The following is a 16,973-nucleotide window of genomic DNA, read 5'->3' as shown; positions in this document are numbered from 1 at the left end:
AATTATAGAAAACACACCAATGAGGCCATCATTTTATAAGTTATTTTATATTTTGTAATTCGTTTGGAACACAAATCTCTCCATAAGGTGAAAACAATATCAATATTCTTAAACACACTAACACAAAGCTAAAAATTACAACACACATTAGCCACAACTACAAAAAATGTAACAATCACATACTTTGTAAATTACTATTTTCACACTTTTGAACATTTTTTAAAAGTTTAACATTGCAAATGTTTTTTGAAAAATTAAAGTTTCAATCTAATATTACAAAATCAGAAGCTGAAAGAATACAGTTAATCAGAAATTATATTTTCTTTTACATTTTTGCTGCTGATTTTAATCAAAGACCAGATACAGGTGTCTAACTGGGAAAAAGGGAATTTTAAAGATTGCTTCAGTGAATTCAGATTGTGTGCACAGCAGAACTATTAAGACATGAAACTGCTGATAAGCAGTCAGTTTATAATTGAACAAACCTTGTCTGATATTTCAAATACATTTTGAATATGAGTGGGTCATGCTGTATACACAGTGCTGTCTCTTGGAAAATGGCTGATAAGTCTGATTAAAAGCAGCATCAACAATGAAAATTTTAGTTGTGAGCTTGTTAAGGTAAATTAATTATTAAGGATCCTCCACAGAACACTGCTTATACCGCATGAGTCCATCCTCCTGGATGTGCTGTTTGCCACTAAAGCTTGTTACAGACTTTTGTAGCTTAAGTGACTCCTTGATGACCACTCTGCTTTCTGAATCAAGGAATCATATAAAGAAGATCAGTTAAGCTGTTCAGAAAAAGACTAAACAAAAAACTTCTCTTCATATTGGTCATCTGCAGCCATTTCAGGCTAGATTTGTGGCTTTATTGAACTGACCCGTCTCATTATTTTCCTGCAAAGCTCCTCATGTGAAAGTGGCCGGTCGTCCTCATCAGTGATAGGAGGTTCTTCTGGACCAGACTCCAAACTGATGGGTAAAACAAAACAGAGCCGTGAGCATCATGCGTTTATATGCTCAAATTTATCCTCCAAAGCAAACTACAAGGCCGACCTGCTAAGAGATGTGTGGACACTGAGTTCTCGCTTGAGGTCAGGATTTTGACCTAGAAAGTTTCTGGCCAGATCGGCTGCATCGAAGTCGTCTTTCAGTTCCTGCACAAAACACATGATTTCTTACAGGTTGAGGATCTGCAAACACCAATAATACTTTCAAAACTGGCACAACCTTAAACTTGAGGAAAGCCTGCACAGAGAGCAGCTCATTGGTCTTCTCCTCTATGAGATCCAGGTATGTTATGATGTTGCTCTCTGTGATCCCAGAAGTGAATCCCAGCCTTTCCTCCACTGCTGCGTAGTCACACCCGACCTCTTTGAAGATGTTGTCCACCCCTGACGGATGAAAAGAGCATGTTTGAGAACTACCTTGATGTATTTTTATTTCTCTACATCACATGCAGTATGATGATTGTGTTTAGTTTTTTTTTTTTTTTACCCCTCCAGGGGGTCTTTTGTGGGCTCTAGTGTCCCTTATATGACAGTAGGCTGACAGGAAACGGGGAAGGAGAGGGGGGAAGACATGCGGCAAATGTCGTCGGGTCCGGGAGTCGAACCCGCGACGGCCGCGTCGAGGACTCAAGGCCTCCAAATACGGGTCGCGCTAACCCCTACGCCACCACGGCACGCCCGATTGTGTTTAGTTTTTATATTGTTTTTTTACTCAATACAGACACATTTATCTTAGATTCATTAAGATTTTATGGGTCTTTATATCAATTTATATTTGAGAGCAACTCAAAACCATACACCTTTAATTACACAGTGTTAATTTTATGTTATCAGTTTGATTTATTTTATTCGTTTTAACTTCATTGTATTGGTATCTGGTACTAGAAATCTTAGCAAAGCAGAGAATAAAATGTAAAGAGAAATAAAGTAAAACATTGCTGAACCTTTTTTGATTTGATCCAGAATTGTGCTTATGGTGTCAGCTTGGCTTGCATAAGTTTCTGTTTGAGATTCAGCTTCGTTTATTTTTCCTTCCATGTCTTTCAGCAGAGAGAGATGCTTTTGCTCCTGCTCCAGTTCTTCTCGGTTAAACTTCTCCATCTCTTCCTTGATCTGCTGTGACACACAGACTTACTGTTACAAATCTCAAGGAAACAAGACACACCTTCTCTAGTTTATTTGTAACCTTGTTTTATTACTAACCACGTTATAGTGTATGAAAAAAGTAGGCAGGCTACACTAAATATATATAAAAAGAAAAATATATTTTTTTAAATGTTAAAGCAAACCAGAAAAAATACCTTGTTGATCTGATCCTTCAGTTTCACAGTCTCACTGTTTTGCTCATTGACAAATTTGAGAAAGGCCAAGTTTCGGTCTTTAGCTACTCAACAAAAGAGGAATACATTAATAAAAAACAGAAATGTTAAATGCATTAAACTTTTCATTCATATACATATGCAGTCTATGAAAGTAATTTTGATCAAAAGTTTTCTGTGCTTTCAAAGTTATCTTTGGACTTTTGCAGCTTTATTATTTATTCTTCTCTCTAGATTATATGCATGACCAGGACAGAATATCTGGCAATGGAGGCTTAAAAATGTGAAAAATTGCTAAAAAATAAATTATGTGCCAAACAATTGATCTGACTGAAAGCTACACAGTTCGTCTCAGAATAGTTAATAGGTGATCAAATCCTGAAATGTATGTTTTTTTTTCCTGTTCATTAAATGTAATAAACGTGAAAATGTTGATGTATTTTAATGATAGAATACATCATTAAACAGGATGTTCTTTAATTAGCTTGCTTTAGAGTTGAGTAAAAATCAGATGGAGGGTGGTGGAATGTACTTTTGTCATTTTTTTGTCCGAACTGATTTGGAGGTCAGAATTAACAGTCTTAGCCATAACAAACTTTTCCATATGAACAGTTCAGCCTGGACTGAACATAAATTAAAACAATGTCAAAGTCCAAAGAAAACATTGAAAGGCTTTAATACTCCTTAAGACCATTTGAAAAGCCAAAAAAACATTCAAATTAAGTCAAGACTTTGCACTGCTTTGCTCACATCATTGCATAAACAGTGCATAATGTCATGCTGGTGCCTATTTAATTGAGGAAGCCTGTTGCAAGCATGACTGAAAAGTTACTTTTGTGGCTCAGACTGAAACAGACGACCATAAAAAATATTTACATTTGTTCCACAGTGAAACAGACTGTGTGAAGTTCTGTCTCTAAAAATAGATAAGTATAAAAGTCTCACCCTCGATGAAACTATTGACCAGCTGGTCCAGGTTTTTCTCGCCCATTATTGCCTGGAGCTTTTCAAACGTGTCCTTCAAGTTCTCCACAGTCTGTTCTCCTGAGAGCATCTTGCTGAGTGCCTTTGCACCTGGCACTAATAAACAAAAATAATCAAAATCTGAGCACAATCAACGGAGAATGTGCCTTTACTCAGGTTCTAAAATTATTTTACCTCTATAAGGATATAGAAATACCCCTATAGTGATGACACTATATACATATAAAACACACAAATGCATATAAAAAGATTTTGACTGAAACAGTAAAGCTAAAGCTACCAGCTATTTCTTGAACATTTCAGGAGCACACTAAGAAATTTACTTTCCTAGGTTCATAAAAAAGAACTTAAACTTACATTACCATGCAAAATTATTCATATACATTGAACGAATTCACATTTTGATCAATTAAAGCCATAATATTTTATTGAGATTTTATGTGTTACACCAGCAGCACAACCGTCTGTCAAACCCTTAGAGGATCACTGGTTAACAAACAGAATGTTGAAATCCAAGGAACACAGCAGACAGGCTGTGGGAAAGTTGTGATAAGGTTTAAAAAAGGGTTTGGTTATAAAACACAATCACAAGCTTTAGGCATTTCGTAAGAAGTCCAGTTTGCAGTTGCAGTTAAAACGGCAAACAAGTGGAAGAAGGAGATCCAGACCGGTGAGACAAAGCTCTTTGAACTCTTTGACCCACATACATAACACTATGTTTGAAAGAAAACAAATGCTACACATCACCTGAAGTAAACACCAATTTCTTAAAGAAACATGGTGAAGGCAGCATAATCCTGTGGGGAAGCTTTTCTTCAGCTGGGGTGGACAGGCTGGTCAGAGTTAGTGAAAAGTTTGATGGAGATAAATACAGGGGCGATCCTGTATTTATAAGTAACTGCAGAAGATGCTGGCATGGACAAAACCCGAAAACATGCAAAAAGAGCCAAGATGGTTTACAGTATCGAGACATAACTGATTGGTAGAATGGCCCAGTCAAAGTCCAGACCTGAATCTTGTTGAGACTCCCCTCAGCCAGTCTGACTGAGCTTCAGGAATGTTGAAAAGAAGAATGGGCACAAATTCAGTTTTTAGATATGGAAAGCTTCTAGAGAATTGCAGTTCTAACTACAGTCAAAGATATTTCAGTAATGATCTGGCTCTAAGGGTCTCAATGCTAATGTACATCAAACTTTAAAACATTAAAAATAATGTTTCAGTTTTCTTCCAATTGTATTTTGTACTTTGTATTGGTCTATTACATAAAATCCCAGTAAAATACATTGAAGTTTCAGGTAGGTTTCAGCCCAAGGACTTTTGCAAGTCACTTTCTAGTTTTATGTAGACTGAGGTAGTTTCTTTTATTTGTATTTTTCTCAGTGGCAGTAAAAAAAGCTAAATTGATAAGAATTGATTATACCATTTCAACAAATTCAGAGCAATACACAGAGTCATCTGAGCAGAAAGCATGGTCCTACATTGTCCTGGTGCCATTTTGTCATCGTAATACCCCAATTCCTCATTGCACTTGGTCATTATGAAGTTCTTCAGGGTAAACTCGTTTGCAATAAGCCTCTCAAGTTCTCTCATCTCAGTGTTGCACTGAATGAGGTCCTTCGTTGCCTTCTCTCTCAGCAGTTTCATCCTGGCCAGAGCCTCCTGCCTTTAGTACAGATTATAAAAATGAGCTTCACTTCACCCTGATTTGCTCCACGCCAAACTAAAATATTAAATCTCACCTGATGTCGTAAGCAGAAGTGGACAGCCTCGTCATTTCCTCAATGTTCTTACGGAGTTTGTGCACCTCCTAAAGCACATTTTATATCAGAGAAGAAGAAAAAAAAAACATACTGTCAGCTACACTGCAAAATAAATAAAACTACAAATATATTTTTGTTAATCTTGGATTAAATAATTTGCATGGCCTCTAACCTTTGCTAAATTATTGCGCAGTTTCTGGAAATGTTCTCGTTCTATACAAAGAGTGCCCAGCTCCTCTTTCAGTTGGTTGTTTTTGGTCATCAGACCACTGAATTGAGTGGAAGCCTCAACACAAGGTATATGAAATATTTGAAGAAGTCAAAGACAAGAAAAACATACAGACAGCAACCTTTGGAAGCTTGCGTTACCAGTCTCATTTGTTATATTTTTTGTAACTTACTCTCTTCACATTGGATTCCATGTCGCGGATAATTTTCTTGACCTTCCGTGCCTTTGCACTTTGGGAAAGACTGTTTACCGCCCCCCCCTTTTCTGATCTCTGCCAATCTCATCTCCATGTTCAATATCTATACACAGTACAGACCAGTGACATAAACTGTGGTTTGTTTGTCCAAAAATCAAAAGAAATAAAAAAATGAGAGAAAAAAAGACCTCTGTCTGCAGCTTTTTTTGGCATTCCCTCTCCTTCTCCATTTCTTTGTCTAGTGCTTTGTTCTGCTCTACCAAAGACCGGACCTCCTCTTGGTCCTGCTGTTGACGAGCCAAATTTTTGCGGGCATTAAGATTTCGAATCACCTCCTCTCGTTCTTTCAGCAGATTCCCAATTTCCTTTCTAGAAACAGACAGCAAAAAATACTTGAAAAGGTTAAGTGAAACACACACAGATGTGACAATCAAATTTCAACGCGTTTCTGTTCTTTATTCACTCTTGCTTGCGGATTTGCTCCCGAGCCTGGATCTCATAACCCCGCTGGTCTCTTTGTTTCATGATCCTGTACTGATTTTGAAGTTCAGCAATCTCCAATTTTGCTTGACAAAATATCAGATAAACATTTTAGTATTTTGTGTGACATAACAAATGTTGAGAAAGCACTAGCATTTATAGCTGAATAACAATATATCAAGCAATAACATACCCACTTCATCGGCATCCATCTCAAGATTTTCCGAACGTCCACTCATGACAGATCTTCCCTGGGCCATTGTTGTGATGAGCTTCTTTAAAAAAAAAAATAAAATAAAATAAATTAAATACTAGTATACATTGAAAACTAACACAACTAACTTTTTACTCTGACATTAACTAAGATTAAACATTTCAGGTAACAACACCATAGGGATGTGCAGCAACCATGCTACTCAAGAGAAATAGGATCTCTAAGGGATAACAACTTTTTAGAGAGTGTATGCATACAATATTGAGCTTGTGTGCGTGTGTGTGTGTAATTTTCAGTCTATTTGTATCAAACTCAACTATATTTTTTAATCTTTTCAGTTGAGTGTAGAATCAGTTTATCCTGGAAAGTGAACTATTCAAATACAGTAGTATAAGGAAATGATGAGAGCATATAAACTTCTGACTGGAAATGTATATCTTTGAAAAATGACCATTAACCTATTAGTGAAAGCTAGACAAGACATTTGGCTAAATATACTTGTTTCCCCATGCATTAGGCTCTTTGCAGCATGAAAATGTGATTAAGCTGTCTATTAAAAACCCATTAAAAAAAAGAAAGAGAAAACCGCATTTTAATGCGTGCCGAATATCCAAGTTGTTTCACATTTAACATATAAGCTTACAACGGTTCAGCCATTAGCCTCTTTCGACGAGGATATATTTGCGGTTAGTTGTGCTAACGGCGCAAGAGCAACATACACCAATGGTAGCTGTTGTACAAGCTATAAAAGTCGTGTTATAGTGAGAGTGTTCTAATAGATAAGCGAAAGAAAACTTACCTTAACAGCTGCCGGTCGTAACTAGGGTTTAAAACAACAACCAACAAAAACTTACAAACTTCCCCAGAGATAAGCAGCAGCTGTTAACAAGTTAACACAATGTATATGAAACGGTTGCCGTTAACAAGTTGTTAACACGTTGTTAACGGCAACCGTTGCTATGCAACAAGGGCTAATTTCTCCCAGGGCTGCGACTGTCAGGCGTCAGGCACAGCTATCAATGTCTGTCAACTTCCATGATTCCCTCCCTGATTAGTTATATTGACTTCTTAGTGTTTTATCTTTTTAATCTACGAACAAAAACTGTAATTACAACAGACGATTCGTGATTTGTGGTATTTTGTGAGATTAGCTCCCCTTTGTCGGTGGATGAAGATAAAATACATTTATGGATTTAGCCTCAATCTAAACTTTCTCCATCCAATCAAACTGAAGTTGAACAGTTTTCCAAAAAGAAAATGGACAAAGTTTATGTTCTTCAGAGGAATTTGTAGATGTTGTGTATTCATGCCTGTTATGCTATGTGCATCTAATACTGTCTAATATTATTTAGATTTAACATGTTTAGATTGCTAACATTGAGTTATATATAAACATGTTAATATATGACCATTTTTAGACACAATTTCATTTTAAATGTGATGAACCTGTGTTGAAGCTGAGAAAAGAAAGCTAAATAACAAAAAATAAATAAAAGCTAAATATCAGAAACCGGTCACTCATTCTTTTATTATAAAATTTCACACTTGGCAAGTAGCAAGTAGCATTTTGGAAAGTAATAAACACAAGTTCCATAGCTGGAGTTTGAAACATCTTTTCATGCTTCTGAAAAGCATGAAAAGACGATTCAGATCACATTGATCAAATGAGATCACTTGTTTTCTGTTTACCATTTATAGCTAAGCTACTAATAGGGTTTTGCGAAATGAACTTGTCCAAAAACTAAAGGCTAACTGGTGAGCAGTTAGCCTTTAGCCTTTATTTCAAAGACTAAACTTCATCCACAAAGTTTAGAAATAAGGACACATAGGATTTTTTTGGGGGGAGAAAGTGATGTTTAATTATAATTCAATTATTAGAAGTCTGCATAAATGTTTTAAATAAATTATTTGAACAGGACAGTTTCTTACAAAATCACCCCTGAAGCACGAACATAATGTAACTATTGCACAAAAAACAACAAAATGGAGCATGTGTATAGTTCATACATTATAAACAAAGCACAGAAAGAAAGGAAAATTGAGTTTCTGTTTGGTCAAAATCCCTTTCACCTAAATATGTTACAATGTTGAAATGTGTTGTTATAATCCTTTAACATCTGAAAGAAAAATATGTTAGCAGGTTGAACAACAGTTTGTAGGTGGGCCACTTCAAAAACTTCTCAGGTCATCTCTATTTTCATCTTATTTGGCTATTAGTAAAGAAGTGTGGATGAACTCTGTGCAGCCTACAACATCCTGCCACCTCATACTTTGGTTGGTCACCAGCTTGATCATCTGCTGTGGGATGGGATACCATTCCTCCAACAACATGTCTTACCAGTCATACAATGTGTTTATGGTCAGCTTGGCACAAACAGTACCACACAAGTCTTTTAATTCAATTAAATTCAAATTCAGAAATACTTTATTGATCCAAAAGGGAAATTAAATGTGGCTGTAACTCATATTAATTCAAATTCTTCAAAGAGTTATTGTAAATAGTGATGGTAATTGGCAGGAAAGACATTTTGTAACAGTCTCTGTTACAGCAAATTTGAAGAAGCCTCTGAGTGAAGACACTTTGTTTTCCCAAACAGTCTAATGAAGAGGATGGTCAGAGTTGTCCATCATTTTCTTAATTTTATGGGGTTGAGGTCAGGACTGCAGACAGGCCTATTACATCCTCTCTGTCATGCAATTCTGGAGGTATTCTCTAATAAAAGAGAAACCTTTGTGAAAATTAGCACTAATAATGTTTAAGCAAAGCTCAGTTTATAAGAATGAATAAATACGACCACTGCTGGTGCACTTCTACCATCATTAGGCATTAGGGAAGAGGAGTTTTTCACAAGTGTAACTCACATGCTGAACTCTACAGCTCAACCCACAGGCAACATTTAAGGTGAAATAAGCAGGGTAATAGAGTTCAGTCGGTAGGTAGGTAGATTGGTTGATTGGTTGGGTGGTTGGTTGGATGACTGGATGGTTGGCTGGTTGGTTGGTTGATAGCTTATTTGGCTGGTGGTGGCTGTGGCTCCTCCTGGGCCGGTGTTGGTGGGACGCCTTCTAAGAAAGTACAGAAGTACTGTGGAGTGTTGGAATCAGGATTCTTAAGCAGCAAGTAGCATTTTGGAAAGTAATAAGCAACCACCATCCCTAAGTTACCTGCCAGAGTGAAATAAACATGGACAATAGACTTATTCTTCGACACAGTGAGTATATTTGCTGTCAACCCTGTATAGACTGGAATAAAGATCACCCAAATCACACAATAGATAAGAGTGGAGAAGGTGATATCCCTGGCAAGATTGTATTGATGATGAGGTTTAATTGCCATGAAGGTGGACATGAATGACACAAGGGCCATGGCAGCATTGAAGGCCTTGCATGACAGCAAGTTTATCTGGAGACACAGGGCATGGCAAAAAGGTCTTCATGAAATTGATCTCCATATTGAGCTTATACTCCGTAAGAGAGGGTTCTTCTTGAACAAACCAGCCACACAGTCCAGCCTGAATAGAACAGCAGATCAGCACAAACAGACAGCTTCCAGGGCCTCGGAGCGTACGCAGGTGGGGAGCGACCTTCTTTGGGAACTCTGTCACAAGGAATATCTGTTTGAAAAGAAGAGTTTGAATTATAATTGAAAGGTGTCAGGTTCTTAAGTTTATCTCTTTGTGACTGTTTGACTTAATCTGACAAATAGAAACAACTGCAAAGGCAGATAGGAGACATGTATTCCCAAATTAAGCAAACAAAAATATTTTAATTATGTTATTCTCTTACAATGTTATTTTAACAAACATCCATAAAATGTCTAGATAGTAGAAATATCATACTTTCAGCACTGCAATCAGCTAATCTCCTGAATGAAAATTATTAATCTATTTATCTTTAAAATAAGTTATTTTCTGAAGATATTGGATAATTATTTGGTTTATTAATTATTTTTAAAACATATAAAATATAGCAATCTAGAGAAGAATGCCAGTATTTGCCAGTAAACCACGTTTCTTGCGCTCATGTAGTTTCTAGATATTGCCACTTGGGTGCAGTATTGCACCTGAAAGTACTCACCTGCAGTGAGATAGACAAGATAATGGAGAGAGCTACAGTTTGGAAAATAGTGATGATTGGGAGTTGTAGATGACACACCACATCCCCAGGCTCCCCCAGGAAGAGAAACAAACTCAAACAGCCTCCCATCAAGCTGAGTAGAGCCAGGAAGGTCAGGACTCCCCCTGAGGCCTTCACCAGTGGGGTTCCTCGGTGGATCAGGAATACTACGACCACTGACACCTGACATATAAGCAGCACAAGAACCGCCAGTATAATCCTTCAGGGCATCATCTGAGTCCCATCCCAAAATTTCAAAAATTGGGGGTGTGCAGTTAGTACTGCGATCATTGGACCACTGACGGTCAGGACACTTGGTGCACTGGATGTCCTCTAGAGACAGAAAAAGAAACAGAACTCGATCATAGTCTGAATATGGTTGAAGGTAATAGTGACTGTATAAAAAAGAAAGAAGTTAATGTTTTTGCTGATGGTGGATTGATCTGTGGGATGCATACTTCTTCAATATGACTTTTCAACCGTCAGTACTACCTGCTGAACCTTTTAAATCTAATCTTAACAACACACTATCCCACTCAAGTAGTGTTAAAATTTAATTTTTTTTACAACATCTCTGTGTTATGTCCAAATTTTGCCAAAATGCTTGTCAATGTTTTTTGTTATATAGAAATTCTGCTAATTTTATACCAAAGTAACTCACATGACATATAGTTTGGTTCATCAAGTAACAACAACCCAAACATTGATCCTTCAGTCTAATGATATGATTTTAGCTACAATAACAGATTTTTGACATTTATAGTTTCTCTCTCTCTCTAAGGAATATGACAAAAAACCCCATCAAAAAAACAAAAATAGAATCCATCCTTCTTTGGTAGCGCAATCTGACATGACTAAGTTTTTCAAAGTTTTCCTCTGATTGGACAACCGAGCATCTCATGATGACTCTGACATCTGCTGAGTTCTGAGACTCCAGTAAACATGGGTTGGAAGTAAAAGGTTTCTATATAATAGGCAGACTAATTACATTAATTAAGGTCACTCATGGGCCATTATGACACGTGAGTCATTGACCCTACCCTCCATTCAGCTCAGTGTTTGGGTTGTTGTTGCTTGACGACCCAAACTAGATGCCATGTGAGTTACTTCGGTACACGTCGCAAGGCGGGAATTGATGTGAAACCTTCCTGAAAGAAGAGCAAGGCCACCTATTTGTGTGACTATTCTGACTGCTATTTGTAAAGCTACGTCCAGAACTGAAGAAGTATCTTTGTTTAGGGGTGAAACATCTTCATGAAACAAGAGAAGTCAAGGTGTCTTCTATCATACACCATTGTTCTTCATTTTAGACGTTCATCTAATTTTTATATGAAGTTGTCTTTCATCCATAATGCTGCCATGCTCAGCACCCCCATGTAAATATTTGAACTCCTTTTAGATTTTTTTCATAAGCCCGCTTCAAAGCCTGCGTCCAAAGCAGGGAACCACAACCCCATTGAACAAACTGAGCCGAAACAACAGAAACAAAGCTAGAAAAACACCCCACAACTATCTATTCTGTCAAGAGAAAAAGAGTCATCAAGGGTGAAAGAACCCTGGAGCAAAAACACAAGTTGCTTGGAGAAAGAAGGTAAACAGCTGCGTCTGACCCACTGTCTCTGTTTCCTGCTTGATTTCGTTGCTTCTGGTATGAGAAGCTGACAAATCAAAGTTGATTTAGATGCATAAAATTCCTCCTCACTTTTGCTTTCCCATTCAAATTAAGATTTGATATCAGAACTCAGAGTTGTCGACTCAAAGACACTTCTTTAATTCTTGATGTACAACCAATAAATGCTTCGGTTATATTTTGACTTCACACTTTTTCACTCAGTCTTAATTGGTGAATTTCCTTTTACTTAATGGAACATTTATTAAATTAATATTATGGTTTAGAGAATAGATCTACTGTACCTTGAGATAGATTTTTGATAGATTAATGAAGCTTATTAGCCTACATGCTTAATGTTGGTCAGCGAGACCAAGTCCATATTCAATTTCCCATTACTCAAAATGCACATCTACTCATTTACAGGACAGAAGCATGGCCGATCACGCTACCTTTATTTGCCTGGTAAGTGCCAGCCAAGCAGTCAATGCAGTCATAGCAGCAGGAATGAAAGCCTTTGACTCTGCGAACCTGGCCATCGGCACACTGCGCTGAGCAGGTGGACAGAGGAACCTGAAACAGTTATGTTGAGAAGAAAAGTAAAAAAAAACTTTTTTTCATATAAGTTGACTTAAGTATTTCAAAGAAGTAACTGAATTTACCGTTGAGTTCTCAGTGTGCCATTCAAAGCGAGATGTGTTGATGAACAGTTTGTTTTGATAATAATTTCCCACATTTTTGAAGGCAACTTTGTCTGAGGACTTCCAGATCCACTCCAACAAGTTGTACCCGACATTTGGGTTACCATTTTCGTCGAACTTTAAAATTGTGCCACTTATGTTAACAGAAGTATTCCTCAGGACCTCCAACAGCTGCAAAACCAGATGTAATTCAAATATTAAAAAACATGCTAATTTTTAGCTGTGCTCAGTCAGCTGTAGGGCTTTTAACCAATGTTACCTTCCAGGGATAGATTTTTGAATCTGGTCTCCAATTACAACCATCCTGAATCACACTCAAGCAACGTATGCAGTGCCTGCGCTACGGTGTAGATGGCAGAATACACAGCGAAGCCCAGTCTCTTCACTGCAAGGTCATTCACCAAGGTGATGTTGGCTGGTGACAGGTACCAACACTGTGGGCATGGATTGTCAGGATTATGAGACTTTGGTTGCATAGTAGCATTATTTTCTCTTTCCTCACTTATTTTTCTGAGGAGTGCTTCTGTGTAGTTGGTCAGTAAATCCAGACTATCCAACTTGTCAACAAACCCAATGATTGTGCCAATGTCTTTGATCTTGGGAATGGAAATGAGTCGATTGTGGATTACCCAGCTTGAGCTGGCGATCCACACACCTGTTAAATTTTCCATGATGACCTGGAATAAATGAGACGAGATGACTTTAATCGATATGGCAGTGTGCCTTTAAAATGTAATGAGTTTTGTTGCTTTATGGCAGGTTTCAGAGTTCCACAGCTGATAAAAATGTGTAATTAATTGATTAAAGGTTGAAATGGAAAATCAATTCTGTATGATGAACAAAAAATGTAACAGAGAATTACTACTACACAATTTTTCTTCAACATTTGATATATTTCTTTTATCCAACACCATTAGAGGTTAGTAATACTTCTCTTATGCAGCATTTCACAAGCCAAATACCTGACCTCAAGTGTATGTTAACATATAAGACATTAGTCTATTTTAAAGACCACAATAGCTGTTTAAATTATTACATTAGTAATTCTTACAAGACATACCTTTAAAACTGTGTATATTTGCAATATATAAAAGGATTCTTGACATTTTGTCTGATATTAAATCAGAATAAACTTTTTTATCAGATGGAGTTACCAAAATAATTTCCATCTGCTGAATGCCAGAGTAATACCATTTGGCCAATCTCAGTATTTGGCAGAATTGCCTTTCAAAAGATTTGACTCAGCTTAACGTTTTTGGTTCTCTTCTACAAGTTTCTCACAGCAGTTGAGCTGCAGCTAAAATTTTGGTCCATTCGTCCTGACAGAACTGGTGTCACTACACTCAGCCTTTCAGCTGTGCTCACAAATTTTGTATGGGACTGAGATCAGGATGTTGTATTATCCAGTCAAAACTGGTAATTTTATTGTCCCTAATCTAGTTTGTAACTGATTTAAGGGTCATTATACATTTGGAAGAATGTTTGTGCCCAAACTTTAATCTTCTTTGCGATGTTTTGATACATTGTTGATGGCTTAACCATTTCATATTTTGCATATAATTTGTGTTAAAATATGAACATTTGGGATCTGGAAATTGTAACTAAGGGTGAAACAGACTTGAGGAAGGCGACCATTCTCTTCCAGAAATCTTAGCTGATTTCTTTTGATTTTCCAATGTTCCCAAATAAAGGAGGCAGTAAATCACGTCAATGCAAGCTTATAAAGTCGTGACATGATCATCCAGACTCTATCAAATGATTTAAAGGTGGAGTAATTTTAGTGTGTGAAACAAAAAATTATCGGAAAACTTCCCATCTCATTACTCAGGTAGCAAATAAAATTATTTTGAGTCATAGAAAACCTAAAACTGGAAAAGTTTACTCTGATTTAATGTCAGACAACATAAAAATGGTTATGTCTTCTATACAGTGCATGCAATTATCTGGTTCCAAAGTAATTATTAAAAAGTTAATTGAGTGGATCACTTCCTAATTTTAACACATAATTCAACTTAAATAATTCTTGATGAATTTTTAAATGTATTTTTCTCAGCTTAACTATAAAATACTGGATTTCTTTATTTATTACATTCTGGCACTCTTTCAGCACTCTTTCAGCACTCCATACTTCTTCACTAACCTGTTCAAAAAAGAACGCAGCCGGTTCTGGGAGGGCAAACACGACCACCACTTTGACCTCTGTTGTTTTGATGTTGTTGATGATGGTTTGGACTGCTGGTCCGGGGTCAGTGTACACTGGGATCAGGCCCTGATAGGCCACACACACAGACTTATTCTCTGCTACTTTGGAGAACTGCTGCACACCGCTTTGTCCATACTCCTCCTCACTGCCTATCACAGCGACCCAGGTCCAGTTAAACTCATACATAAGCTGAACCATGGCGTCCACTTGCCATTTGTCGCTGGGCACCGTGCGGAAAAATGATGGGTAGAGAAGATTATCGCTGAATTTGTCACTGGTGGCACCAAAGCTAATCTGGGGCAAAAAAAATCACATTATGAAACAAACTTGAATAAAGAAACAACTTTGAAGTCAACATAGTTTGTAGTGACCGTAAAACAAAAGTCATGGTATAATGTTACACTGTGCACTTAAATGCAATAAAATAAAAATAAATGTTGGCAGGACTTTTCTAAATTTGATAATTTCAGACAAAATAAATTGTCTTTGTTCATATTTGGCAGATGTTACCATCCATAGACAATAATTTTGCAACAAGACTGTTTTGCATGCAGAAATAAACTTAGCATTCGTTCCAACATAACATTTTAATCAAGAATTTCTATCAAATATTGACTTAATAAGAGTTTTCTCTGGTTATTCCAGCCTCAGTCCACAGAGATGCACTTTAGATCATTTGCACCTAAGATTATTACCCTTCAGTTCGAGTTCATGCATGCATGGCTGTGACACATGCCTTCACCCCCTTCCAGCCATTTACCTGCTTACTGAAACTCTTACAGGACTAAGTAGAACTGGAAAACTCGTCATTGGAAAGATGAAGCTCTTTTTTTCCACTTTTAGCTGAAAAAGTTGCAAAAGTGGCATTTCTGTTTTGTGTTTATACCTGAAGTTGATCCCTGTGCTCAGCACAGGACACAAACAGTTATAGCACTATCAAACTACACAACTTAATAAAGTTTTAAGGTTTTTTTTAATTGTTGATATAAACCAGAATATTTAGATGTGCAAACATCAAAGACTTAATCACCTTCCAAGTATTGCTAGATCTCTGCCACACTTTACAGTTTGGGAGAAAAATCCCATCCTGATTTTGAACTATGATTTATTCTGTCATTTTACTTTTACGATTTAAAGAATTGTACAATTGTTTTGTAAAAAAGAACAAATTGATACTTAATGACATACAAATATTACAAATATTTGAAAGTTTAATGTAAGACAAAATTATGTCCAAACCTGAGGCATCAGAAAGAAACCCAGAAGTTTTCCGATGCACTGACACCATTTCCGAGGTATGAGGACCAATGACGGCTGATATGCTGGTTTCATAGTCGGTGTAATTACACTCCACAGAAAGAGCGCTGCTTGTTTTGTCAGTGAGGAAGGAGATAGTGGGCTTCACAATGACTGAAGCATGTGTGCAGGTGTCGTACATTTTATAACCTAATTTGACGCCTGGCAGAAGATCCTGTTTTCCGTTGATCTCATCCACGGCATATTTCATCACCAGAGCGAGACCAAGTCCATATTCATTCAAACTGTGGAAGAAAATCAGAGTCAAGTTAAGTTTAAACATGTGTTTAGGTCTCATTTAACAGAGAAAATCTAAAAAAAGCAATGATTTCTCATAACTACATTACCTTTCACACTTGATGCTGTTCGGCTCACTAATGAGACCAACGCTGTTCGATTGATGGTTTATTGGAAAAAGTCCTCCAAGAGTTACATCTCCAGGCAAGCTGAAGATGTTTGCGGTGATGTTTTGGAACCACTCAGGCGAGCTGAGGCTGCAGCACGGCTTGAGCGTCCAGCACAGAGCACACAGCAAATACAAGAGGGAAGTCATGATGCAGATAAGCAACAGACTGCAGCGACAGACGGGAAAACAGAGCACATATGTGTCAGCGTGTCAAGAAATGTGGCTGCATGCAAATTCACCAGTAATTCCCCTGAAGCCATTCAACATGGAGTTAAGGGCGTGTCACACAAACAGAAGAAAAAGAAAAAACATATGAATATATTTCAAAACAGAAAATTATTTGAACGTCAGATCAGTTCTAAAGTAAAGATAGAACTATATGAAAGGTAAAAGAATAATTTAATGTAAAGTTCTTTTACAACTAATACATCATGCAAGTGCAATAAT

The 16,973-nt window shown here is 37.1% G+C and overlaps 2 protein-coding genes across 2 annotated transcripts; both read right to left on the bottom strand.

The window, feature by feature from the left end:
- Positions 1-28: 28 nt before the first annotated feature.
- On the bottom strand, positions 29-7,484 carry odad1 (outer dynein arm docking complex subunit 1). Its single transcript, XM_032548395.1, is given in 16 exon segments — positions 29-758; positions 885-975; positions 1,060-1,160; positions 1,234-1,397; positions 1,958-2,129; positions 2,315-2,397; positions 3,278-3,412; positions 4,795-4,979; positions 5,056-5,123; positions 5,249-5,362; positions 5,478-5,552; positions 5,554-5,604; positions 5,690-5,870; positions 5,965-6,067; positions 6,175-6,253; positions 6,995-7,484. Coding segments are annotated over 15 exon segments (1,638 nt in total). The 5' UTR covers positions 6,242-6,253; positions 6,995-7,484; the 3' UTR covers positions 29-710.
- A 1,118-nt stretch (positions 7,485-8,602) lies between these two features.
- Positions 8,603-16,736, bottom strand: tas1r3 (taste receptor, type 1, member 3). The gene is given in 12 exon segments (XM_032548349.1): positions 8,603-9,571; positions 9,573-9,809; positions 10,273-10,530; positions 10,532-10,644; positions 12,373-12,493; positions 12,583-12,792; positions 12,881-12,922; positions 12,924-13,298; positions 14,762-15,118; positions 16,064-16,099; positions 16,101-16,365; positions 16,468-16,736. Coding segments are annotated over 12 exon segments (2,586 nt in total). The 5' UTR covers positions 16,674-16,736; the 3' UTR covers positions 8,603-9,205.
- Between the last annotated feature and the right edge of the window lie 237 nt (positions 16,737-16,973).

Source organism: Xiphophorus hellerii, chromosome 20 (genome assembly GCF_003331165.1).
Source record: "Xiphophorus hellerii strain 12219 chromosome 20, Xiphophorus_hellerii-4.1, whole genome shotgun sequence".
Lineage (NCBI taxonomy): Eukaryota > Metazoa > Chordata > Actinopteri > Cyprinodontiformes > Poeciliidae > Xiphophorus > Xiphophorus hellerii.
This window is presented reverse-complemented; position numbering and strand designations above follow the sequence as displayed.